The following is a 25461-nucleotide window of genomic DNA, read 5'->3' as shown; positions in this document are numbered from 1 at the left end:
TAGAACTATAAGTTATAGAAGTTAGAGAAGTAGATCTAGAAATTATAGAAGTAGAACTATAAGTTATAGAAGTTATAGAAGTAGATCTAGAAGTTATATAAGTTATAGAAGTAGATCTAGAAGTTATATAAGTTATAGAAGTATAACTATAAGTTATAGAAGTATAACTAGAAATTATAGAAGTAGAACTATAAGTTATAGAAGTAGAACTATAAGTTATAGAAGTAGAACTAGAAATTATAGAAGTAGAACTATAAGTTATAGAAGTGATAGAAGTAGATCTATAAGTTATAGAAGTTATAGAAGTAGATCTAGAAGTTATATAAGTTATAGAAGTAGAACTAGAAGTTATAGAAGTAGATCTATAAGTTATAGAAGTAGATCTATAAGTTATAGAAGTAGATCTATAAGTTATAGAAGTAGATCTAGAAGTTATAGAAGTAGAACTATAAGTTATAGAAGTAGAACTATAAGTTATAGAAGTAGATCTCTAAGTTATAGAAGTAGATCTATAAGTTATAGAAGTAGATCTATAAGTTATATAAGTAGATCTATAAGTTATAGAAGTAGATCTATAAGTTATATAAGTAGATCTATAAGTTATAGAAGTAGATCTATAAGTTATAGAAGTAGATCTATAAGTTATAGAAGTAGATCTAGAAGTTATAGAAGTAGATCTAGAAGTTATAGATGTAGAACTATAAGTTATAGAAGTAGAACTATAAGTTATAGAAGTAGATCTATAAGTTATATAAGTAGATCTATAAGTTATAGAAGTAGATCTATAAGTTATAGAAGTAGATCTATAAGTTATAGAAGTAGATCTAGAAGTTATAGAAGTAGATCTAGAAGTTATAGATGTAGAACTATAAGTTATAGAAGTAGAACTATAAGTTATAGAAGTAGATCTATAAGTTATAGAAGTAGATCTATAAGTTATAGAAGTAGATCTATAAGTTATAGAAGTAGATCTAGACGTTATAGAAGTAGAACTATAAGTTATAGAAGTAGATCTAGAAGTTATATAAGTAGATCTAGAAGTTATAGAAGTAGATCTATAAGTTATAGAAGTAGATCTATAAGTTATAGAAGTAGATCTATACGTTATAGAAGTAGATCTAGAAGTTATAGAAGTAGATCTATAAGTTATAGAAGTAGATCTATAAGTTATAGAAGTAGAACTATAAGTTATAGAAGTAGAACTATAAGTTATAGAAGTAGATCTATAAGTTATAGAAGTAGATCTATAAGTTATATAAGTAGATCTAGAAGTTATAGAAGTAGAACTATAAGTTATAGAAGTAGAACTATAAGTTATAGAAGTAGAACTATAAGTTATAGAAGTAGATCTAGAAATTATAGAAGTACAACTATAAGTTATAGAAGTAGAACTAGAAGTTATAGAAGTAGAACTATAAGTTATAGAAGTAGATCTAGAAATTATAGAAGTACAACTATAAGTTATAGAAGTAGAACTAGAAGTTATAGAAGTAGAACTATAAGTTATAGAAGTAGAACTAGAAGATATAGAATTTATAGAAGTAGATCTATAAGTTATAGAAGTAGAACTATAAGTTATATAAGTAGATCTATAAGTTATAGAAGTAGATCTATAAGTTATATAAGTAGATCTAGAAGTTATAGAAGTAGAACTATAAGTTATAGAAGTAGAACTATAAGTTATAGAAGTAGAACTATAAGTTATAGAAGTAGATCTAGAAATTATAGAAGTACAACTATAAGTTATAGAAGTAGAACTAGAAGTTATAGAAGTAGAACTATAAGTTATAGAAGTAGATCTAGAAATTATAGAAGTACAACTATAAGTTATAGAAGTAGAACTAGAAGTTATAGAAGTAGAACTATAAGTTATAGAAGTAGAACTAGAAGATATAGAATTTATAGAAGTAGATCTATAAGTTATAGAAGTAGCTCTATAAGTTATAGAAGTAGGACTAGAAATTATAGAAGTAGAACTAGAAGTTATAGAAGTAGAACTAGAAGAAACCAAATAAATGACATCCAGCACAGGGCTCCAGCTTTGCATTTTCTTTGCTAACTTGCTAACTTGCTAACTTGCTAACTTGCTAACTTGCTAGCTAAGAGAGTAGATGTCAAGATCAAGCTTATTGGTTACAGCAGAGACATTAAATCCCCTCCTGGATCAAGATCCCTGTTGCCTAAAATGTTTTGTGCGTCCACATTTTTTTTAATATACAGTGCCAGTCAAAAGTTTGGACACACACACCTACTCATTCAAGGGTTTTTCTTTATTTTTTTTACTATTTTCAACATTGTAGAATAATAGTGAAGACATCAAAACTATGAAATAACACATGAAATCATGTAATAACCAAAAAAGTGTTAAACAAATCAAAACATATTTTAAATTTCACATTCTTCAAAAGTAGCCACCCTTTGCCTTGATGACATCTTTGCACACTCTTGGCATTCTCTCAACCAGCTTCATGAGGTAGTCCCCTGGAATGAATTTCAATTAACAGATGTGCCTTATTAAAAGTTAATTTGTGGAATTTCTTTCCTTCTTAATGCGTTTGAGCCAATCAGTTGTGTTGTGACAAGGTAGGGGTGGTATACAGAAGATAGCCCTATTTGGTAAAAGACCAAGTCTATATTATGGCAAGAACAGCTCAAATAAGCAAAGAGAAACGTCAGTCCATCATTACTTTAAGACATGAAGGTCAGTCAATCTGGAAAATGTCAAGAACTTTGAAAGTTTCTTCAAGTGCAGTTGCAAAAACCATCAAGCGCTATGATGAAGCAGGCTCTCATGAGGACCGCCACAGGAAAGGAAGATCCAGAGTTACCTCTGCTGCAGAGGATAAGTTCATTAGAGTTAACATCACCTCAGATTGCAGCCCAAATAAATGCTTCACAGAGTTCAAGTAACAGACACATTTCAATATCAACTGTTCAGAGGTGACTGCGTGAATCAGGCCTTTGAATTGCTGCAAAGAAACCACTACTAAAGGACACCAATAATAAAGAAGAGACTTGCTTGGGACAACAAACACGAGCAATGGACATTAGACCGGTGGAAACCTGTCCTTACTCTGCGTCTTTGTGAGACGAAGAGTAAGTAAACGTATGATCTCCTCATGTGTGGTTCCCACCGTGAAGCATGGAGGAGGAGGTGTGATGTTGTGGGGGTGCTTTGCTGGTGACACTGTCAGTGATTTATTTAGAATTCAATGCACACTTAACCAGGATGGCTGCCACAGCATTCTGCAGCGATACGCCATCTCATCTGGTTTGGGCTTAGTGGGACTATCATTTGTTTTTCAACAGGACAATGACCCAACACACCTCCAGGCTGTGTAAGGGCTATTTGACCAAGAAGGAGATTGATGGAGTGCTGCATCAGATAACTTGGCCTCCACAATCACCCAACCTCAACTCAATTGAGATGGTTTGGGATGAGTTGGACCGCAGAGTAAACGAAAAGCAACAAACAAGGGATCAGCATATTTTGGATCTCCTTCAAGACTGTTGAAAAAGCATTCCAGGTGAAGCTGGTTGAGAGAATGACAAGAGTGTGCAAAGCTGTCATCAAGGCAAAGGGTGGCTACTTTGAATAATCTAAAATATATTTGGATTTGTTTAACACTCTTTTGGTTACTACATGATTCCGAATGTGTTATTTCATAGTTTTGCTGTCTTCACTATTATTCTACAATGTAGAAAATAAAGACAAACCCTTGAATGAGTATGTGTGTCCAAACTTTTGACTGGTACTGTATGTCAGAGAGGGGGACTCCCTTAAGCAGTGCCCAGGAGGTGGCAACTCCCTTAAAGCAGTGCCCAGGAGGTGGAAACTCCCTTAAAGCAGTGCCCAGGAGGTGGAAACTCCCTTAAAGCAGTGCCCAGGAGGTGGCAACTCCCTTAAAGCAGTGCCCAGGAAGTGACAACTCCCTTAAAGCAGTGCCCAGGAGGTGACAACTCCCTTAAAGCAGTGCCCAGGAGGTGGCAACTCCCTTAAAGCAGTGCCCAGGAGGTGACAACTCCCTTAAAGCAGTGCCCAGGAGGTGACAACTCCCTTAGGCTGATCAGAGCGACGGATCGCCTGAGTCTGCTCCACGTACGCGTTTAGGGATCTCACAGGACACAGAGAGCATCAACATCCTGAAGGGCATGGAGGTGGACAAGGCTTTTCCACTTTTCAAGTTCAAAATAAATATATATTTCACCTTTATTTAACCAGGTAGGCCAGTTGAGAACAAGTTCTCATTTACAACTGCGACCTGGCCAAGATTGCGACAAAAACAACAGCACAGAGTTACACATGGAATAAACAAACATACAGCCAATAACAAAATAGAAAGTCTATATATACAGTGTGTGCAAATGGAGTAAGGAGGTAAGGCAAAAAAATAGGCCAGAGTGGCGAAATAATTACAATTTAGCAAATAACACTGGAGTGATAGATGAGCAGATGAGGATGTGCAAGTAGAAATACTGGTGTGCAAAAGAGCAAAAAAGTTAATAAAAACAATATGGAGATGAGGTAAGTAATTGGTTGGGCTATTTACAGACGGGCTGTGTACAGCTGCAGCGATCGGTTAGCCGATGCCGATGACAGCCGATGCTTGAAGTTAATGAGGGAGATATAAGTCTCCAACTTCAGTGATTTTTTTCAATTCGTTCCAGTCATTGGCAGCAGAGAACTGGAAGGAAAGGCGGCCAAAGGATATGTTGGCTTTGGGGATGACCAGTGAGATATACCTGCTGGAGCGCGTGCTACGGGTGGGTGTTGTTATCGTGACCAGTGAGCTGAGCTTTACCTAGCATCGACTTGGAGCCAGTGGGTCTGGCGACGAATATGTAGCGAGGGCTAGCCGACTAGAGCATACAGGTTGCAGTGGTGGGTGGTATATGGTGCTTTGGTAACAAAACGGATGGCACTGTGATAGACTGCATCCAGTTCGCTGAGTAGAGTATTGGAAGCTATTTTGTAAATGACATCGCCGAAGTCGAGGATCGGTAGGATAGTCAGTTTTACGAGGGTATGTTTGGCGGCGTGAGTGAAGGAGCCTTTGTTGTGAAATAGGAAGCCGATTCTAGATTTAACCTTGGATTGGAGATGTTTAATGTGAGTCTGGAAGGAGAGTTTACAGGCTAGCCAGACACCTAGGTATTTATAGTTGTCCACATATTCTAAGTTAGAACCGTCCAAAGTAGTGATGCTTGTCGGGCGGGCGGGTGCGGGCAGCGAACGGTTGAAGAGCATGCATTTGGTTTTACTAGTGTTTAAGAGCAGTTGGAGACCACGGAAGTATTGTTGTATGGCATTGAAGCTCGTTTGGAGGGTTGTTAACACAGTGTCCAAGGAAGGGCCAGATGTATACAGAATGGTGTCGTCTGCGGAGAGGTGGATCAGGGAATCACCTGCAGCAAGAGTGACATCATTGAAATATACAGAGAAAAGAGTTGGCCCGAGAATTGAACCCTGTGGTACCCCCATAGAAACTGCCAGAAGTCCGGACAACAGGCCCTCTGATTTAACACACTGAACTCTATCTGAGAAGTAGTTGGTGAACCAGGCGAGGCAGTCATTTGAGAAACCAAATCAAATCAAATTTATTTGTCACATACACATGGTTAGCAGGTGTTAATGCAAGTGTAGCAAAATGCTTGTGCTTCTAACCAAGGCTATTGAGAGTGCCGATAAGAATACGGTGATTGACAGAGTCGAAAGCCTTGGCCAGGTCGATGAAGACGGCTGCACAGTACTGTCTTTTATCGATGGAGGTTATGATGTCGTTTAGTACCTTGAACGTGGCTGAGGTGCACCTGTGACCAGCTCGGAAACCGGATTGCACAGCAGAGAAGGCACGGTGGGATTCGAAATGGTCAGTGATCTGTTTATTGACTTGGCTTTCGAAGAATTTAGAAAGGCAGGGCAGGATGGATATCGGTCTATAGCAGTTTGGGTCTAGAGTGTCACCCCCTTTGAAGAGGGGGATGACCGCGGCAGCTTTCCAATCTTTAGGGATCTTGGACGATACAAAAGAGAGGTTGAACAGGCTAGTAATAGAGGTTGCAACAATGGCGGCGGATAATTTTAGAACGAGCGGGTCCAGATTGTCTAGCCCGGCTGATTTGTACGGGTCCAGGTTTTGCAGCTCTTTCAGAACATCTTCTCTCTGGATTTGGATGAAGGAGAAGCTGGGGAGGCTCAGGCAAGTAGCTGCGGGGGCGCGGAGCTGTTGGCCGGGGGTTGGAGTAGCCAGGTGGAAAGCATGGCCAGCCGTAGAGAAATGCTTATTGAAATTCTAAATTATCGTGGATTTATCGGTGGTGACCGTGTTACCTAGCCTCATTGCAGTGGGCAGCTGCGAGGAGGTGCTCTTGTTCACCATGGACTTTACAGTGTCCCAAAACTTTTTGGAGTTAGAGCTACAGGATGCAAATTTCTGTTTGAAAAAGCTAGTCTTTGCTTTCCTGACTGACTGCGTGTATTGGTTCCCCGACTTCCCGGAAAAGTTGCATATCGCAGGGACTATTCGATGCTAATGCAGTCCGCCACAGGATGTTTTTGTGCTGGTTAAGGGCAGTCAGGTCTGGAGTGAACCAAGGGCTATATCTGTTCTTAGTTCTAAATTTTTTTGAAAAGTGGCATGCTTATTTAAGATGGTGAGGAAATTACTTTTAAAGAATAACCAGGCATCCTCGTCTGATGGGATGAGGTCATTATCCTTCCAGGATACCCGGGCCAGGTCGATTAGAAAGGCCTGCTCAATGAAGGGTTTTAGGGAGCGTTTGACAGTGATGAGGGGTGGTCGATTGACCCGTATATTTAATTTAAAAATGGAAAAAGAGATTGAAAAGAAATTTAAAATAATGCAACAAAAAAAAAGACGAAAAATACAAAAAAGTAATACCCCGTCTGCTACGCCATCTTGGAAAGTTGGATACAGTTCATCGGAGAACTTGAGGCACTGAGGAATGTACACTGCTGTTAGGTTCTGAATGAATATCCAGAGGTTTCAGAAGCCCAGAATGGAGCTTCTGAATATCAGCTGATGAACAGTCCGCTTCACTCTCAGCGCTCTCTGAGCCGTGGCTCGCTTACAGGTGTAGTAGACCTGTGATTTAAAAAAAAAAAACTTAACAGACAACAAAACATTGCAGAGCTTTGCGAAGCTTTGGACGTTAATAAGGTTTGACTCGGTGATCACCCCATACAACTTCTGGAGAGCAGCAGTGTTTAGAGCTAGATAACACACAGTCTGTCCTAGCCTGGGTGACTAGCACAGTGTTTAGAGCTAGATAACACACAGTCTGTCCTAGCCTGGGTGACTAGCATAGTGTTTAGAGTTAGATAACACACAGTCTGTCCTAGCCTGGGTGAATAGCATATAGAATAGAAATATAACCAACTCTATCCATTACCTAGAAGACTGTCCTGGGAACTGTCGCAATAGGACGCTAAACAACACAAGTCTCCCACTATGTACAATTATGTTGGCATGATACTGATCTAGGGACAGGGCTACTGTTACCCTCCTGATGGCTGCGTGGGCCGTTGCCAAGCTACGCCGTGACTAGTAGGAGGGTCGCCATGGAAGCACGGGGCGCTGGCCCGGGTGGAGCCGCCGCGGGTCCAGTTCTTGGTGTTAGTAGCAAATATTCATACGAGAACTTTGAAGGTTTGAGCCCCAAATGGAACCCTATTCCCTATATAGTGCACTACTTTAGACCAGAGCCCTATGGAACCCTATTCCCTATATAGTGCACTACTTTATACCAGAGCCCTATGGAACCCTATTCCCTATATAGTGCACTACTTTATACCAGAGCCCTATGGAACCCTACTCCCTATATAGTGCACTACTTTATACCAGAGCCCTATGGAACCCTATTCCCTATATAGTGCACTACTTTAGACCAGAGCCCTATGGAACCCTACTCCCTATATAGTGCACTACTTTATACCAGAGCCCTATGGAACCCTATTCCCTATATAGTGCACTACTTTATACCAGAGCCCTATGGAACCCTACTCCCTATATAGTGCACTTTTGACCAGGGCTCATAGCACTCTGATAAAGTGAGGTGCGTCCCACTCGTTCTAGGTGTTTCTCTCTATGAAGTGCGTCCCAAATGGCACCCTATTATTCCCTTTATAGTGTGCTACTTTTGACCAGAGCCCATAGACAGAACATATTGAATGTTTTTCCCACAGTATTTGGTCTCTACCTGAAACCTGAACAAGGATGTTTTCTATTAGTTTATATAAACTGGATAAACACTACCACAGCTGACTGTTTATTGGTGTTTAACGTCCGGTCCTCCCCTGGCCAGGACACAACAACACCCGGGCTGTGGTCCAAATGTAGTGCACTACTTTTGACCAGGGCAATAGGATGCCATTTGGAGACGCAAACAGCCTCGTCCTGCTCCCTAATCCTCTACGATGATGCTGGCAGGGAATGAAAGGGAAGAACTCTCTGATCCTCTACGATGATGCTGGCAGGGAATGAAAGAGCAGAACTCTTTGATCCTCTACGATGATGCTGCCAGGGAATGAAAGAGCAGCTCTCTCTGATCCTCTACAATGATGCTGGCAGGGAATGAAAGGGAAGAACTCTCTGATCCTCTACGATGATGCTGGCAGGGAATGAAAGGGAAGAACTCTCTGATCCTCTACGATGATGCTGCCAGGGAATGAAAGAGCAGAACTCTCTGATCCTCTACGATGATGCTGGCAGGGAATGAAAGAGCAGAACTCTTTGATCCTCTACGATGATGCTGGCAGGGAATGAAAGAGCAGCTCTCTCTGATCCTCTACGATGATGCTGGCAGGGAATGAAAGAGCAGAAATCTTTGATCCTCTACGATGATGCTGCCAGGGAATGAAAGGGAAGAACTCTCTGATCCTCTACGATGATGCTGCCAAGGAACCCTCCCTCTCTTCTCTCTCCCAGCACTGACACCTGCTCTAACCCAAAGTGAAGCCAGAATCAAACACCATCCTGGTGTGGGCAGACCACCCAGCCCTGTTTATCCCTACTCAGCCCTGTTTATCCCTACTCAGCCCTGTTTATCCCTACTCAGCCCTGTTTATCCCTCCTCAGCCCTGTTTATCCCTACTCAGCCCTGTTTATCCCTACTCAGCCCTGTTTATCCCTACTCAGCCCTGTTTATCCCTCCTCAGCCCTGTTTATCCCTACTCAGCCCTGTTTATCCCTACTCAGCCCTCCTCAGCCCTGTTTATCCCTACTCAGCCCTACTCAGCCCTGTTTATCCCTACTCAGCCCTGTTTATCCCTACTCAGCCCTGTTTATCCCTACTCAGCCCTGTTTATCCCTACTCAGCCCTCCTCAGCCCTGTTTATCCCTACTCAGCCCTGTTTATCCCTACTCAGCCCTGTTTATCCCTACTCAGCCCTGTTTATCCCTACTCAGCCCTGTTTATCCCTACTCAGCCCTGTTTATCCCTCCTCAGCCCTGTTTATCCCTACTCAGCCCTACTCAGCCCTGTTTATCCCTACTCAGCCCTGTTTATCCCTACTCAGCCCTGTTTATCCCTACTCAGCCCTGTTTATCCCTCCTCAGCCCTGTTTATCCCTACTCAGCCCTACTCAGCCCTGTTTATCCCTACTCAGCCCTGTTTATCCCTACTCAGCCCTGTTTATCCCTACTCAGCCCTGTTTATCCCTACTCAGCCCTACTCAGCCCTGTTTATCCCTACTCAGCCCTGTTTATCCCTACTCAGCCCTGTTTATCCCTACTCAGCCCTGTTTATCCCTCCTCAGCCCTGTTTATCCCTACTCAGCCCTGTTTATCCCTACTCAGCCCTGTTTATCCCTCCTCAGCCCTGTTTATCCCTACTCAGCCCTGTTTATCCCTACTCAGCCCTGTTTATCCCTACTCAGCCCTGTTTATCCCTACTCAGCCCTCCTCAGCCCTGTTTATCCCTACTCAGCCCTGTTTATCCCTACTCAGCCCTGTTTATCCCTCCTCAGCCCTGTTTATCCCTACTCAGCCCTGTTTATCCCTACTCAGCCCTGTTTATCCCTACTCAGCCCTCCTCAGCCCTGTTTATCCCTACTCAGCCCTGTTTATCCCTACTCAGCCCTGTTTATCCCTACTCAGCACTGTTTATTCCTACTCAGCCCTCTTCAGCCCTACTCAGCCCTGTTCAGACCTGTACACTACCGGCTCTCTCTCTCTCTCTCTCTCTCTCTCTCTCTCTCTCTCTCTCTCTCTCTCTCTCTCTCTCAATTCAATTCAATTCAAGGGTCTTTATTGACATGGGAAACATATGTTAACATTGCCAAAGCAAGTGAAGTAGATAATAAACAAAAGTGAAATAAACGTATACAAACAAATGAACAGTAAACATTACACTCACAAAAGCTCCAAAAGAATAAAGACATTTCAAATGTCATATTATGTCTCTATACAGTGGTGTAATGATGTACAAATGGTTAAAGTACAAAAGGGGAAATAATTAAACATAAATATGGGTTGTATTTACAATGGTGTTTGTTCTTCAATGGTTGATCTTTTCTTGTGGCAACAAGTCACATCTTGCTGCTGTGGAATGCTCTCTCCCCCCTCTCTCTCTCTGTCTCTCTCTTTCCCCGTCTCTCTCTCCCATTTCTCTCTGTCTCTTTCTCCCTCTCTCCCCCCTCTCCCCCCCTCTCTCTCTTTCCCCATCTCTCTCTCCCCATTTCTCTCTGTCTCTTTCTCCTCTCTCTCCCCACCATCTCTCTCTCTTCCCATCTCTCTCTCGCCCCTCGCTCTCTCTTTCTCTCTCTGTCTCTCTCCCCCTCGCTCTTCTTTCTCTCTCTCTCTCTTCCCCTCTCTCTCTCCCTCTCTCTCTCTCTCTCTGTTTCTCTCTTTCCACATCTCTCTGTCTCTCTCTTTCCCTATCTCTCTCTCTCTCTCTTTCACAATCTCTTTCCCCATCTCTTTCTCTCTCTCTGTCTATCTCTTCCCCATCACACACTCTCTCTAACCTCCCATCTCTCTCTCCATATCTCTCCCCATCTCTCTCTCTTTCCCATCAATCTCTCTCTCTCCCCCATCTCTCTCTCTCCCCATCTCTCCCCTCTTTCAATCAATCATCTCTCTCTCTCCCCATCTCTCCCTCTCTCCCCTTCTCTCTCTTTCCCCCCTCCCATCTCTTTCTTCACATCTCTCCCCATCTCTCTCTCTTTCCCCATCAATCTCTCTCTCTCCCATCTCTCTCCCCAACTCTCTCTCTCCCCATCTCTCTTCCCCTCCCCCTAACTCTCTCTTTCTCTCTCTCGCCCCCTCGCTCTCGTTTTCTCTCCCCATCTCTCTCTCTAACTCTCCATCTCTCTCTCTCCCCTCTCTCTCTCTCTCTCCCCATCTCTCCTCTCTCTCTCTTTCCCCATCTCCCTCTCTCCCTCTCTCCCATCTCTCTCTCTCCCCATCTCTCCCTCTCCCCATCTTCCTCTCTCTCTCTCCCATCTCTCTCTCTCTCCCCATCTTCCTCTCTCTCTCTCCCCATCTCTCTCTCTCCACCTCTCCCCATCTTCCTCTCTCTCTCTCTCTCCCCCTCTTCCTCTCTCTTTCTCTCCCTCCCCATCTCTCTCTCCCCATCTCTCTTTCTCTCTCTCTCTCTCTTTCTCTCTCTCTCCCTATGTCTCTCTCCCCATCACTCGCTCCCCCATCTCCCTCTCTGTCTCTCACCCTCTCTCCTCATATCTCTCTCTCTCTCCCATCACTCTCTCCCCATCACTCTGTCCCTCTCATCACTCTCTCCCCATCTCACTCTCTCTCCATCAATCTCTCCCCAACTCTCTCTTTCTCTCCCTGGCAGGCAGGCAGGCAGTGAGCCAAACAGAGAGGCTGCACCTGCAGAATGACTGCATGGACAAGACATGCAGAGAATGTGCATTTGTTCTCCGTGACCTCATGTGTCTGCGATAGTGATTGGAACCACACCTCCAATGATTCGTATTAATAGTAGAATTAGGAGAGAGAGAGCGAGCCGGTGTGTGGGCCAGGCGACAGGTCCCTTAGAACCAGTTAAACAGAGAAGCAGACACGGACCACAGCCTGTCCAGCTCTCTCTCTCAGGGGAGCCACCTGCTTGCCTGCCAGGTGCTCCAGCGCCCCGCTGAGGGTGGGTCGGACGGGGGGAAGGAAGGCATGTGGCTGTCCTGCTGACTGGATAACACACACACACACACACACACACACACACACACACACACACACACACACACACACACACACACACACACACACACACACACACCAGAATTCCTTCAGCAATATGACTAATCATATTCTGAGCAGTGGGCCATAATAGGAATCAAATGGCCTGCAGTAAAATCCTTCTGTTACCGGTTCAATATGACACATCATCTGTTACCGGTTCAATATGACACATCATCTGTTACCGGTTCAATATGACACATCATCTGTTACCGGTTCAATATGACACATCGTCTGTTATGGTTCAATATGACACATCATCTGTTACCGGTTCAATATGACACATCATCTGTTACCGGTTCAATATGAGGTTCAATATGACACATCATCTGTTACCGGTTCAATATGACACATCGTCTGTTATGGTTCAATATGACACATCATCTGTTACCGGTTCAATATGACACATCATCTGTTATGGTTCAATATGACACATCATCTGTTATGGTTCAATATGACACATCATCTGTTACCGGTTCAATATGACACATCATCTGTTACCGGTTCAATATGACACATCATCTGTTACCGGTTCAATATGACACATCGTCTGTTATGGTTCAATATGACACATCATCTGTTACCGGTTCAATATGACACATCATCTGTTACCGGTTCAATATGAGGTTCAATATGACTCATCATCTGTTACCGGTTCAATATGACACATCGTCTGTTATGGTTCAATATGACACATCATCTGTTACCGGTTCAATATGACACATCATCTGTTACCGGTTCAATATGACACATCATCTGTTACCGGTTCAATATGACACATCATCTGTTACCGGTTCAATATGACACATCATCTGTTACCGGTTCAATATGACACATCATCTGTTACCGGTTCAATATGACACATCATCTGTTACCGGTTCAATATGACACATCATCTGTTACCGGGTTCAATATGACACATCATCTGTTACCGGTTCAATATGACACATCTGGTACCGGAAAGACAGAGAAAGGTGCTCCTCTATCATCAAAGGCATCTCAACTCCTTGTGAAAAGAAACCCCGGCAAATAAATAACCAGGTGTCAAATTTAAAAGTTGTTGCAAAAGATGTTTCTCTTGGTCTTTGCACACAAAACCACACGAAGTTCACATGCAACTGGTAAAAACTCACCGAATCTGCTATGGTCTTGTCTTGTCCCGTACACGGTCCCGTTGGGGAATATCTCCAGCTGGAAGCCGGTCCGACAGTACAGCTGCCTCCGCCTCAGAATCCCTTTAAGGTGCTCGAAATCTGTCAGCGAGCCTCGCTGTAACCTCCCCTCAATCTGTCCCAGCCTCTCATCCAGTAACCCCGCTGGCGCCTCTGCCAAGGGCATACTTCCTAGTGCGGGGAAACTCTGTAAATCCAAGTCGAGTGTCCCTAGAAAGCTCCCAACCTCCGCCATGGCGCACAACTGAAGGGATCTGTTAATGCAATTAAAATGTCCGTTGAATCAAAGAAGTTTACCGTTCAACATAGGAAGTTAAATCCCATGCGCAAAACAAAACAACAAAAAAAAAGCCACGAAGGTATGTTACCCGGCGTAATGCGTAATTCACCTCCTCCTCTTCGGTAAATCGGTTCCTTTCTTTAATAATGACGTGTCCTTTACTACTCATCACTTAGATTGGTGTGTTTATCAGACGGACAGGCTGGTTATATACATAATGGATATTGAAACGCAAGCCACGCCTGGCTTGCATCCCCGCTTTGCGTGCCGCATCATGACTGACAAAATATATCGTTTCATTCCAACTTTGATTATTGTACGATGCTGCTGCAGCCTTTGTGGGTTTTTTTCTCTCGCTCTGCCACTGCCTCGTCCTGCTGCCGCTGTAGGAGATCACTAGTCTTCTGAACTAACTATCCCAGCCAGTTACTCTTCACTCCGTACTAGGCTGTCCCCCCTTGCTCGGCTCTCTGTGTCTTTCTGCTGATAAAAAACCACAACGGAAACAAGAGCAGGAAACTGGCGATAGTTTGTGATGTATTGAAATATGGAACAGATTCCGGAATGAAAGCCGCAGTCATCATTAAAACACCGATGGAAGTTGACACAGAGTTGATAAACTACGTGTTTCACTGCATCACGCTACTAAATTCAGAATCCATCCCCGATAGAACTCTTAATAAATGACCTCTTATTAAACCGCTTGGCGTCTTATCATTATATCACTTCTATCTCAAACGCCCCCCGGTGCCTCTATTATTTTCCCTCTGAAGAAAGTCAAAGAGCCGCAGACAGTCCTCATATCTTGCGTGGATTTCAAACAGAAAATCTCCGTTTTAACTCCGGTCCCATTTTATAGCGGGTGCAGCCAGTCAGTCACTCTGTGTTCGGATCAGACTGTTATTCTCAAGCCTGCTGGAGTTTTTGGAAGTTTTGATGAATGCGTTTCTATCCACATACTGTTAATTAAATAAAATTCAATTTCAATTCAATTCAAATGGCTTTATTGGCACATGGGGAAACATATGCTAACATTGCCAAAGCAAGTGAACTAGATAATAAACAAAAGTGAAATAAACAATAAAAATGAACAGTAAACATTACCCTCACAAAAGTTCCAAAAGAATTAAGACATTGGAAATGTCATATTATGTGCAAATAGTTAAAGTACAAATGGAAAATAAATAAACATAAATATGGGTTGTATTTACAATGGTGTTTTGTTCTTCACTGGTTGTCCTGAAAAAAAATAAGAATCAAAATTGTCAACAGTAACAACAATAACCAAGGGTCAAAATAACCATTCTGTTACATTCGTTGTTGGAAGGATTGGACCAAGGTGCAGCGTGGTAGGCGTACATCTTTCTTTATTCAATGAACACCGAAAACAAAACAAATACAAACGAAAACGTAACGTTCAGTAGGGCTACAAAGCACAGTACCAAAAACAAGATCCCACAAACTAAAGGTGGATAAAAAGGCTGCCTAAATATGATCCCCAATCAGAGACAACGATAGACAGCTGCATCTGATTGGGAACAATACCCGGCCAACAAAGAAATAGAAAACATAGATTGCCCACCCAAATCACACCCTGACCGAACCAACTAGAGAATAAAAGGGATCTCTAAAGTCAGGGAGTGACACATACATTCAACAATAACAATAAGCGTACAGTAGAGGACATGTGCAGGTTGATTGGTCTGTCAAACACTGTCCCTCAACTTATGGCAGGCAGCAATGTAGTGCGCTGCCAACCCACAGCTCTCTGCGTCCTCCCCCAACAGGACGGGTAGCCTGTCCTCATCAGAGAGGTCTTTGAAACCTTTAATAAGGGTTTCACATTTCAAATCTCTCTCTCTCTCTCATCTGTCTGTCTGTGCTGGAGCAGGTGCTACCCTCATGCCTGGGTATCACATACAGTGCATTTGTAAAGTATTCAGAACGCTTCGTTGTCAAGCAATGATCAACAACCAATTTGATAGAGCTTTAATTATTTTGAAAAGAAAAATGGCCAAGCTCCAGGTATTGAAAGCTCTTAAAGACTTACCCCAAAAAGACTCACCACTGTAATCGCTGCCGAAGGTCCTTCTACAAAGTATTGACTCAGAATACTTACGTAAATTATATATTTCTGTATTTGATTTTCCCAAAATTTGTCAAAAAGCATGTTTTCACTTGTTTCATTATGGGTTATTGTGTGTAGAAGGGTGGAAATAAATATTTCATCAATTTTGAATTGAGACTTTAACACAACAAAACATGGAATAAGTCAAGGGGTATGAAAACTTTCTGAAGGCACTGTACATGTCCTCAAAGATGGAAGACAGGAGGCGAGATCAGGTGGGACCATTCTACCCAATGAGAGGGCAGATACGCGTGTGAATAACAGACACAACTAAGTTGTTTTTCTGAAAGTTGCAGAATGCCACGTGTCCACTTGGATCAACCTAAACAGTTCACTCTATTTCATTAATAAGCTTCAGGTAATTTGACACTCTTTCATAGACCTCCATGCAAAAAGGTAATCCTCTCTATTCGGATAGATGAGGAGGTAATCCTCTCTCTTCAGATAGTGATGAGGAGGTAATCCTCTCTCTTCAGATAGTGATGGGGAGGTAATCCTCTCTCTTCAGATAGTGATGAGGAGGTAATCCTCTCTCTTCAGATAGTGATGAGGAGGTAATCCTCTCTCTTCAGATAGTGATGAGGTGGTAATCCTCTCTCTTCAGATAGTGATGAGGAGGTAATCCTCTCTCTTCAGATAGTGATGGGGAGGTAATCCTCTCTCTTCAGAAAGTGATAATGATGAGGAGGTAATCCTCTCTCTTCAGATTGTGATAGTGATGAGGAGGTAATCCTCTCTCTTCAGATAGTGATGGGGAGGTAATCCTCTCTCTTCAGATAGTGATGAGGAGGTAATCCTCTCTCTTCAGATAGTGATGGGGAGGTAATCCTCTCTCTTCAGATAGTGATGAGGAGGTAATCCTCTCTCTTCAGATAGTGATGAGGTGGTAATCCTCTCTCTTCAGATAGTGATGAGGTGGTAATCCTCTCTCTTCAGATAGTGATGAGGTGGTAATCCTCTCTCTTCAGATAGTGATGAGGTGGTAATCCTCTCTCTTCAGATAGTGATGAGGTGGTAATCCTCTCTCTTCAGATAGTGATGAGGTGGTAATCCTCTCTCTTCAGATAGTGATGAGGTGGTAATCCTCTCTCTTCAGATAGTGATGAGGTGGTAATCCTCTCTCTTCAGATAGTGATGAGGTGGTAATCCTCTCTCTTCAGATAGTGATGAGGTGGTAATCCTCTCTCTTCAGATAGTGATGAGGTGGTAATCCTCTCTCTTCAGATAGTGATGAGGAGGTAATCCTCTCTCTTCAGATAGTGATGAGGTGGTAATCCTCTCTCTTCAGATAGTGATGAGGTGGTAATCCTCTCTCTTCAGATAGTGATGAGGTGGTAATCCTCTCTCTTCAGATAGTGATAGTGATGAGGAGGTAATACTCTCTCTTCAGATAGTGATGAGGAGGTAATCCTCTCTCTTCAGATAGTGATGAGGAGGTAATCCTCTCTCTTTTCTCTGAGACAATTGCAATTTTCCTAAGTCCCTCTTTGTGGCTCCTGACCACACGACTCAACAGTAGTGACAAAACTAGGGCCTGTAGGACCTGCCTTGTTGATGGTGCTGTTACGAATGCAGAGCAGCGCTTTATTATGGACAGACTTCTCCCCTCATCTTAGCTACTGTTGCATCAATATGTTTTGACCATGACAGTTTACAATCCAGGGTTACTCCCAGCAGTTTAGTCTCCTCAACTTGCTAGATTTCCACATTATTCATTACAATATTTAGTTGAGATTTAGGGTTTAGTGAATGATTTGTCCCAAATATAATGCTTTTAGGTTTTGAAATATTTAAGACTAACTTATTCCTTGCTACCCATTCCGAAACGAATTGCAGCTCTTTGTTAAGTGTTGCAGTCATTTCAGTCGCTGTAGTAGCTGACGTGTATAATGTTGAGTCAAGTGTTACTTGAAGCCAATGGCAATTCGTTAGTAAAAATTGAAAAAAGTAAGGGGCCTAAACAGCTGCCCTGGGGAATTCCTGATTCAACCTGGATTATATTGAGAGGCTTCCATTGAAGAACACCCTCTGTGATCTGTTAGACAGGTAACTCTTTATCCACAATATAGCAGGAGGTGTAAAGCCATAATACATACGTTTTTCCAGTAACAGACAATGATCGATAATGTCAAATGCTGCACTGAAGTCTAACAAAACAGCCCCCACATTCTTTTTATCATTAATGTCTCTCAGCCAATTCATCAGTAATGTGTGTAAGTGCTGTGCTTGTTGAATGTCCTTCCCTATAAGCTTGCTGAAAGTCTGTTGTCCATTTGTTTACTGTAAAATAGCATTGTATCTGGTCAAACACAACTTTTTTCCAGAAGTTTACTGAGGGTTGGTAACAGGCTGATTGGTCGGCCATTTGGGCCAGTAAAGGGGTCTTTACTATTCTTAGGTAGCGGAATAACTTTTGCTTCCCTCCAGGCCTGAGGGCAACACACTTTCTAGTAGGCTTACATTTAAGATATGGCAAATAGGAGCGGCAATATTGTCCGCTATTGTCCTCAGTAATTTTCCATCCAAGTTGTCAGACCCCAATGGCTTGTCATTGTTGATAGACAACAATCATTTTCACCTCTTCCACACTGACTTTACGGAATTCAAAATTACATTTCTTGTCTTTCATACTTCTGCCGAAGTCGGTTCCTCTCCTTGTTCGGGGCGGCGTTCGGCGGTCGACGTCACCGGCTTTCTAGCCACCGCCGATCCACTTTTCATTTTCCATTGGTTTTGTCTTTGTTTCCCACACACCTGGTTTTCATTTCTCAATTACTGGTCATGTATTTAACCCTCTGTTTCCCCCATGTCTTCGTGTGGGTGTTGTTCAGGTTGGTATGTCTCCAGCTGTTTTTTTTTTCCAGGTGCTGTTTTCACCCGTGTTTTGTGGCAACCGTTATTGTTCGCACATTCGTATGTTTACTTTTTTTACTATTTCTTAAGTAAAGTGCGTTGTTCACTCATCTCTGCTCTCCTGCGCCTGACTTCATGCACCAGATACACCCGCCGCCTGGCAGTCAACGTTTGTTGCTGGCATGTCATTCCAAAGTTTGGCCAATGAAAAAAATAATTAATGTACACTGCTCAAAAAAATAAAGGGAACACTTAAACAACACAATGTAACTCCAAGTCAATCACAATCAAACTGTCCACTTAGGAAGCAACACTGATTGACAATAAATTTCACATGCTGTTGTGCAAATGGAATAGACAACAGGTGGAAATTATAGGCAATTAGCAAGACACCCCCAATAAAGGAGTGGTTCTGCAGGTGGGGACCACAGACCACTTCTCAGTTCCTATGCTTCCTGGCTGATGTTTTGGTCACTTTTGAATGCTGGCAGTGCTTTCACTCTAGTGGTAGCATGAGACGGAGTCTACAACCCACACAAGTGGCTCAGGTAGTGCAGCTCATCCAGGATGGCACATCAATGCGAGCTGTGGCAAGAAGGTTTGCTGTGTCTGTCAGCATAGTGTCCAGAGCATGGAGCCGCTACCAGGAGACAGGCCAGTACATCAGGAGACGTGGAGGAGGCCGTAGGACGGCAACAACCCAGCAGCAGGACCTCTACCTCCGCCTTTGTGCAAGGAGGAGCAGGAGAAGCACTGCCAGAGCCCTGCAAAATGACCTCCAGCAGGCCACAAATGTGCATGTGTCTGCTCAAACGGTCAGAAACAGACTCCATGAGGGTGGTATGAGGGCCCGACGTCCACAGGTGGGGGTTGTGCTTACAGCCCAACACCGTGCAGGACGTTTGGCATTTGCCAGAGAACACCAAGATTGGCAAATTCGCCACTGGCGCCCTGTGCTCTTCACAGATGAAAGCTGGTTCACACTGAGCACATGTGACAGACGTGACAGAGTCTGGAGACGCCCGTGGAGAACGTTCTGCTGCCTGCAACATCCTCCAGCATGACCGGTTTGGCGGTAGGTCAGTCATGGTGTGGGGTGGCATTTCTTTTGGGGGGCCGCACAGCCCTCCATGTGCTCGCCAGAGGTAGCCTGACTGCCATTAGGTACCGAGATGAGATCCTCAGACCCCTTGTGAGACCATATGCTGGTGCGGTTGGCCCTGGCTTTCTCCTAATGCAAGACAATGCTAGACCTCATGTGGCTGGAGTGTGTCAGCAGTTCCTGCAAGAGGAAGGCATTGATGCTATGGACTGGCCCGCCCATTCCCCAGACCTGAATCCAATTGAGCACATCTGGGACATCATGTCTCGCTCCATCCACCAACGCCACGTTGCACCACAGACTGTCCAGGAGTTGGCGGATGCTTTAGTCCAGGTCTGGGAGGAGATCTCTCAGGAGACCATCCGCCACCTCATCAGGAGCATGCCCAGGCGTTGTAGGGAGGTCATACAGGCACGTGGAGGCCACACACACTACTGAGCCTCATTTTGACTTGTTTTAAGGACATTACATCAAAGTTGGATCAGCCTATAGTGTGGTTTTCCACTTTAATTTTGAGTGTGACTCCAAATCCAGACCTCCATGGGTTGATAAATTGGATTTCTATTGATTATTTTTGTGTGATTTTGTTGTCAGCACATTCAACTATGTAAAGAAAAAAGTATTTAATAAGATTATTTATTTCATTCAGATCTAGGATGTGTTGTTTAAGTGTTCCCTTTATTTTTTTGAGCAGTATAGTTAGCAATATCAGTGTTTTTTTTTTTTGTTGATGAATGAGCCATCTGATTAAATGAATGACGGAGCTGAGTTTGCCTTTTTCGCCCAAAATTTAATTTAAGGGTCTCCAAAGATTTTTACTATCACTATTTTGTAATTTATCTTTGCTTCATAGTGTAATTTCTTCTTCTTTTCATTCAGTTTATTCACACGATTTCTCAATTTGCAGTACGTTTGCCAATCGGTTGTTCAGCCAGACCTATATGACATCTCATTTGGCTCATCCCTCTCAACAATTCCTCTATTCCTCATCAATCCACGTGGACGTAACAGTGTTAATAGTCATTTTCTTAATGGGTGCTTATTAGTAACTGGAATAAGCAATTTCATAAACGTGTCAATTTTGGTGTCTGTTTGCTCCTCATTACACACCACGGACCAACAAATATTCTTTACATCATCAACATATGAATCACGACAAAACTTATTGTATGACCTCTTATACACTATATTAGGCCCAGCCTTTGGTTTTCCTAGATATGGCTACTATGTTGTGATCACTACATCCGATGGATTTGAAAACTGCTTTCAAACAAATTTCTGCAGCATTAGTAAAGATGTGATCAATACATGTTGGTGATTTCATTCCTGTGCTGTTTGTAAATACCCTGGTAGGTTGACTGATAACCTGAACCAGGTTGCAGGCACTAGTTACAATTTGAAGCTTTTTCTTGAGTCGGCAGCTTGATGAGAGCCAGTCAATATTTATATCACCCATAAATTATACCTCTCCATTCATCTCACATACATTATCAAGCATTTCACACATATTATCCAAATACTGACTGTTAGCACTTGGTGGTCTATAGCAGCTTCCCACCAGAATGGGCTTTAGGTGAGGCAGATGAACCTGTAGCCATATTACTTCAACAGTATTTAACATGAGATCCTCTCTAATCTTTACAGGAATGTGGTTCTGAATATAAACAGCAACACCTCCACCTTTGGCATTTCCGTATTTTCTTATAACCACATATTTCTACCACTGTATCATCAAAGGTATTATCTAAGCGAGTTTCAGAGATATTCAGAATATGAATGTATGGGGGGGGCAGAATGGGCATAGGTCTGATCTGGGGGGGCTATATATAGTGTGGCCGGGGTTTGTTTGGGGTGGTCAGCTGGTTGGGGTGGTGCTCAGCTGGTTGGGGTGGTGCTCAGCTGGTTGGGGTGGTCTCAGCTGGTTGGGGTGGTCTCAGCCGGTTGGGGTGGTCTCAGCTAGTTGGGGTGGTCTCAGCTAGTTGGGGTGGTCAGCTGGTTGGGGTGGTGCTCAGCTGGTTGGGGTGGTCTCAGCTGGTTGGGGTGGTCTCAGCTGGTTGGGGTGGTCAGCTGGTTGGGGTGGTGCTCAGCTGGTTGGGGTGGTGCTCAGCTGGTTGGGGTGGTCTCAGCTGGTTGGGGTGGTCAGCTGGTTGGGGTGGTCTCAGCTGGTTGGGGTGGTCAGCTGGTTGGGGTGGTCTCAGCTGGTTGGGGTGGTCAGCTGGTTGGGGTGGTCTCAGCTGGTTGGGGTGGTCAGCTGGTTGGGGTGGTCTCAGCTGGTTGGGGTGGTCTCAGCTGGTTGGGGTGCTCGCTGGTTGGGGTGGTCTCAGCTGGTTGGGTGGTCAGCTGGTTGGGGTGGTCTCAGCTGGTTGGGTGGTCAGCTGCTCTGATGCTCCTGTGTGAGGTGCTGGGGCTGCGGTTGATGGTGACATCCTTAAGGATCCTGGCAAAAGTTGGGATTGCTGCCTTGTAGCGGTGGATCTGGTCATAAAGGCTGTTCAAGTCCAGGGTGGAGTGGTGGGCGCCAGGTAGATGCACAGTCCCTGGAAATGTGTTCACCTGCTGTGTGGTTGCATTGTGAATGTCTTTTCGTGGTAGCAGGGTGGAGATAACCACTTGTGCGTTGGGGAAAGTAGAAGAAGCTTTTACAATCACTCCCGTGAGTGCTGTGGCCACCCTTTCCTGCTGGGCTCTCAGGTGGTCTGTTAGCTGGGCTGTGTGTTCCTCTATTAGCTGGGCTGTGTGTTCCTCTGTTAGCTGTGTGGGCCTCTGTTAGCTGGGCTGTGTGTTCCTCTGTTAGCTGGGCTGTGTGGTCCTCTGTTAGCTGGGCTGTGTGGTCCTCTGTTAGCTGGGCTGTGTGGTCCTCTGTTAGCTGGGCTGTGTGTTCCTCTTTTAGCTGGGCTGTGTGTTCCTCTGTTAGCTGGGCTGTGTGTTCCTCTGTTAGCTGGGCTGTGTGTTCCTCTGTTAGCTGGGCTGTGTGTTCCTCTGTTAGCTGGGCTGTGTGGTCCTCTGTTAGCTGGGCTGTGTGGTCCCCTGTTAGCTGGGCTGTGAGGTCCCCTGTTAGCTGGGCTGTGTGGTCCTCTGTTAGCTGGGCTGTGTGGTCCTCTGTTAGCTGGGCTGTGTGTTCCTCTGTTAGCTGGGCTGTGTGTTCCTCTGTTAGCTGGGCTGTGTGTTCCTCTGTTAGCTGGGCTGTGTGGTCCTCTGTTAGCTGGGCTGTGTGGTCCCCTGTTAGCTGGGCTGTGTGGTCCTCTGTTAGCTGGGCTGTGTGGTCCTCTGTTAGCTGGGCTGTGTGGTCCTCTGTTAGCTGGGCTGTGTGTTCCTCTGTTAGCTGGGCTGTGTGTTCCTCTGTTAGCTGGGCTGTGTGTTCCTCTGTTAGCTGGGCTGTGTGTTCCTCTGTTAGCTGGGCTGTGTGGTCCTCTGTTAGCTGGGCTGTGTGGTCCTCTGTTAGCTGGGCTGTGTGTTCCTCTGTTAGCTGGGCTGTGTGTTCCTCTGTTAGCTGGGCTGTGTGTTCCTCTGTTAGCTGGGCTGTGTGTTCCTCTGTTAGCTGGGCTGTGTGTTCCTCTGTTAGCTGGGCTGTGTGGTCCTCTGTTAGCTGGGCTGTGTGTTCCTCTGTTAGCTGGGCTGTGTGGTCCTCTGTTAGCTGGGCTGTGTGTTCCTCTGTTAGCTGGGCTGTGTGTTTCTCTCTCTCCTCCTTCCGTTCTCTCACCTCAGTCCGTAGAGCAGCCAGTTCTCTCAGACAGCCGTCTATCTCCACCTTCTTCCCTCCGGATACTGTTGGGTGGTGTTGTGCTGGTCTGTTTTGTGGGTTCGTTCTGTCTGGATTGTGTGGACTCCATACTTCAGACCGCTGGATTACTCTCTCAAATGATTAATATGTAAAGGCAGCAAGTTTGTGCGAGCCGGCAGGCTACAGCTCAGGGGACACACTAACATGCTGGCATGGGTGGGCGGGTCTTTCTTCAAGCTACTGATGATTAGAGTGGAGACAGAAGGACTGGGGTTAGGGTTCAGTCTGGGGTTCAGTCTGGGGTTCAGCCTGGGGTTCAGTCTGGGGTTCAGTCTGGGGTTCAGTCTGGGGTTCAGTCTGGGGTTCAGTCTGGGGTTCAGTCTGGGGTTCAGTCTGGGGTTCAGCCTGGGGTTCAGTCTGGGGTTCAGTCTGGGGTTCAGCCTGGGGTTCAGTCTGGGGTTCAGCCTGGGGTTCAGTCTGGGGTTCAGCCTGGGGTTCAGTCTGGGGTTCAGCCTGGGGTTCAGTCTGGGGGGTCTGATATGAAATGGTTACTCAACTCTCCCGTCTCTGAAAAGGGCTTCTTCTCCATGACGGAGACGGCGAGGAGGAAAATTAGCATTTTTTCCACCTGCCTACGGTGTTTCTCATATGGTGAGACCCTGGAGAGATGTAGATGTTTCCAGAATGGTGAGACCCTGGAGAGAGATAGATGTTTCCAGAATGGTGAGACCCTGTAGAGATATAGATGTTTCCAGAATGGTGAGACCCTGGAGAGAGATAGATGTTTCCAGAATGATGAGACCCTGGAGAGAGATAGATGTTTCCAGAATGGTGAGACCCTGGAGAGATATAGAGATGAAAATTATAGCCTGGAGAGCATCTTCAATGGTACACTATAATGCACAATGCACTACTAGCCATTGGTCTTTGGTCTAAAGTAGTGCACTATATAGGGAATAGGGCTCTGGTCTAAAGTAGTGCACTATATAGGGAATAGGGCTCTGGTCTAAAGTAGTGCACTATATAGGGAATAGGGCTCTGGTCTAAAATAGTGCACTATATAGGGAATAGGGCTCTGGTCTAAAATAGTGCACTATATAGGGAATAGAGCAATAATTTATGCTACATCCTATTCCCTACATAGGGCAATAATTTATACTACACCCTATTCCCTAAGTAGGGCACTATTTATACTACACCCTATTCCCTATGTAGGGCACTATTTATACTACACCCTATTCCCTACGTAGGGCACTATTTATACTACACCCTATTCCCTACGTAGGGCACTATTTATACTACACCCTATTCCCTACGTAGGGCACTAATTTATACTACGTCCTATTCCCTATGAAGGGTAATAATTTATACTACACCCTATTCCCTACGTAGGCCACTAATTTATACAACATACTAATTCAGGGACCTTTGGTGCAAAGAGTAGACATGGAGAATGAGGGTGTGCTCCAGCTTGAAATAGGGATAATATGAGTCAGTGTAACTAACCCTGGTAATAGTCTGAGATGTTTGTTTGGTTCAGACCAACGTCATCTGTCTCCTCTAACAGAGAGGTGAACAAAACATACAGGGTTATCTCTGAGGACCCCAAACCTGAGTCTTGTCCCCCCCTGTTCCTCTAACACTACTAGACCTGTATAGAGGGTCTCCTGCTATGGCTATAATTACTCCATGACCCCCAACAAGAGGTCATCTCAACCTCTTCGCGTGAAGAAAAAGAAAGAACCCTCGATCCCAGAAGAGAGAGAGAGAAACAAGGGGAATGAGAGGAATGAAATGATATCATCTGTTCTTATTTTACCTTTTGTCTAGCGAGCGGCACGTGGAGGAAAATGATCTTCTCACTGAGTTATTTGCAGAGCTGGATTCCGTGTAATTCTATTCCAGAGACATAACACACAGGTGGTCCCTCCGCATCGACACACACACAAAAACGAAGACTGTGTTCAAGGCCACGCTGCGCTGGGGC

At 44.3% G+C, this 25461-nt stretch overlaps 1 protein-coding gene across 1 annotated transcript in view; it reads right to left on the bottom strand.

Moving 5' to 3' along the window:
- Positions 1–13625, bottom strand: part of LOC123743241 (fibroblast growth factor 16-like) — a 47031-nt gene extending 33406 nt beyond the window's left edge. The window contains exon 1 of the mRNA XM_045719405.1: positions 13352–13625. Within this exon, the coding sequence (XP_045575361.1) occupies positions 13352–13625 (274 nt within the window). The remainder of the gene's footprint in view (positions 1–13351) is intronic.
- Positions 13626–25461: the final 11836 nt, after the last annotated feature.

Source organism: Salmo salar, chromosome ssa05 (genome assembly GCF_905237065.1).
Source record: "Salmo salar chromosome ssa05, Ssal_v3.1, whole genome shotgun sequence".
NCBI classification, from domain to species: domain Eukaryota; kingdom Metazoa; phylum Chordata; class Actinopteri; order Salmoniformes; family Salmonidae; genus Salmo; species Salmo salar.
This window is presented reverse-complemented; position numbering and strand designations above follow the sequence as displayed.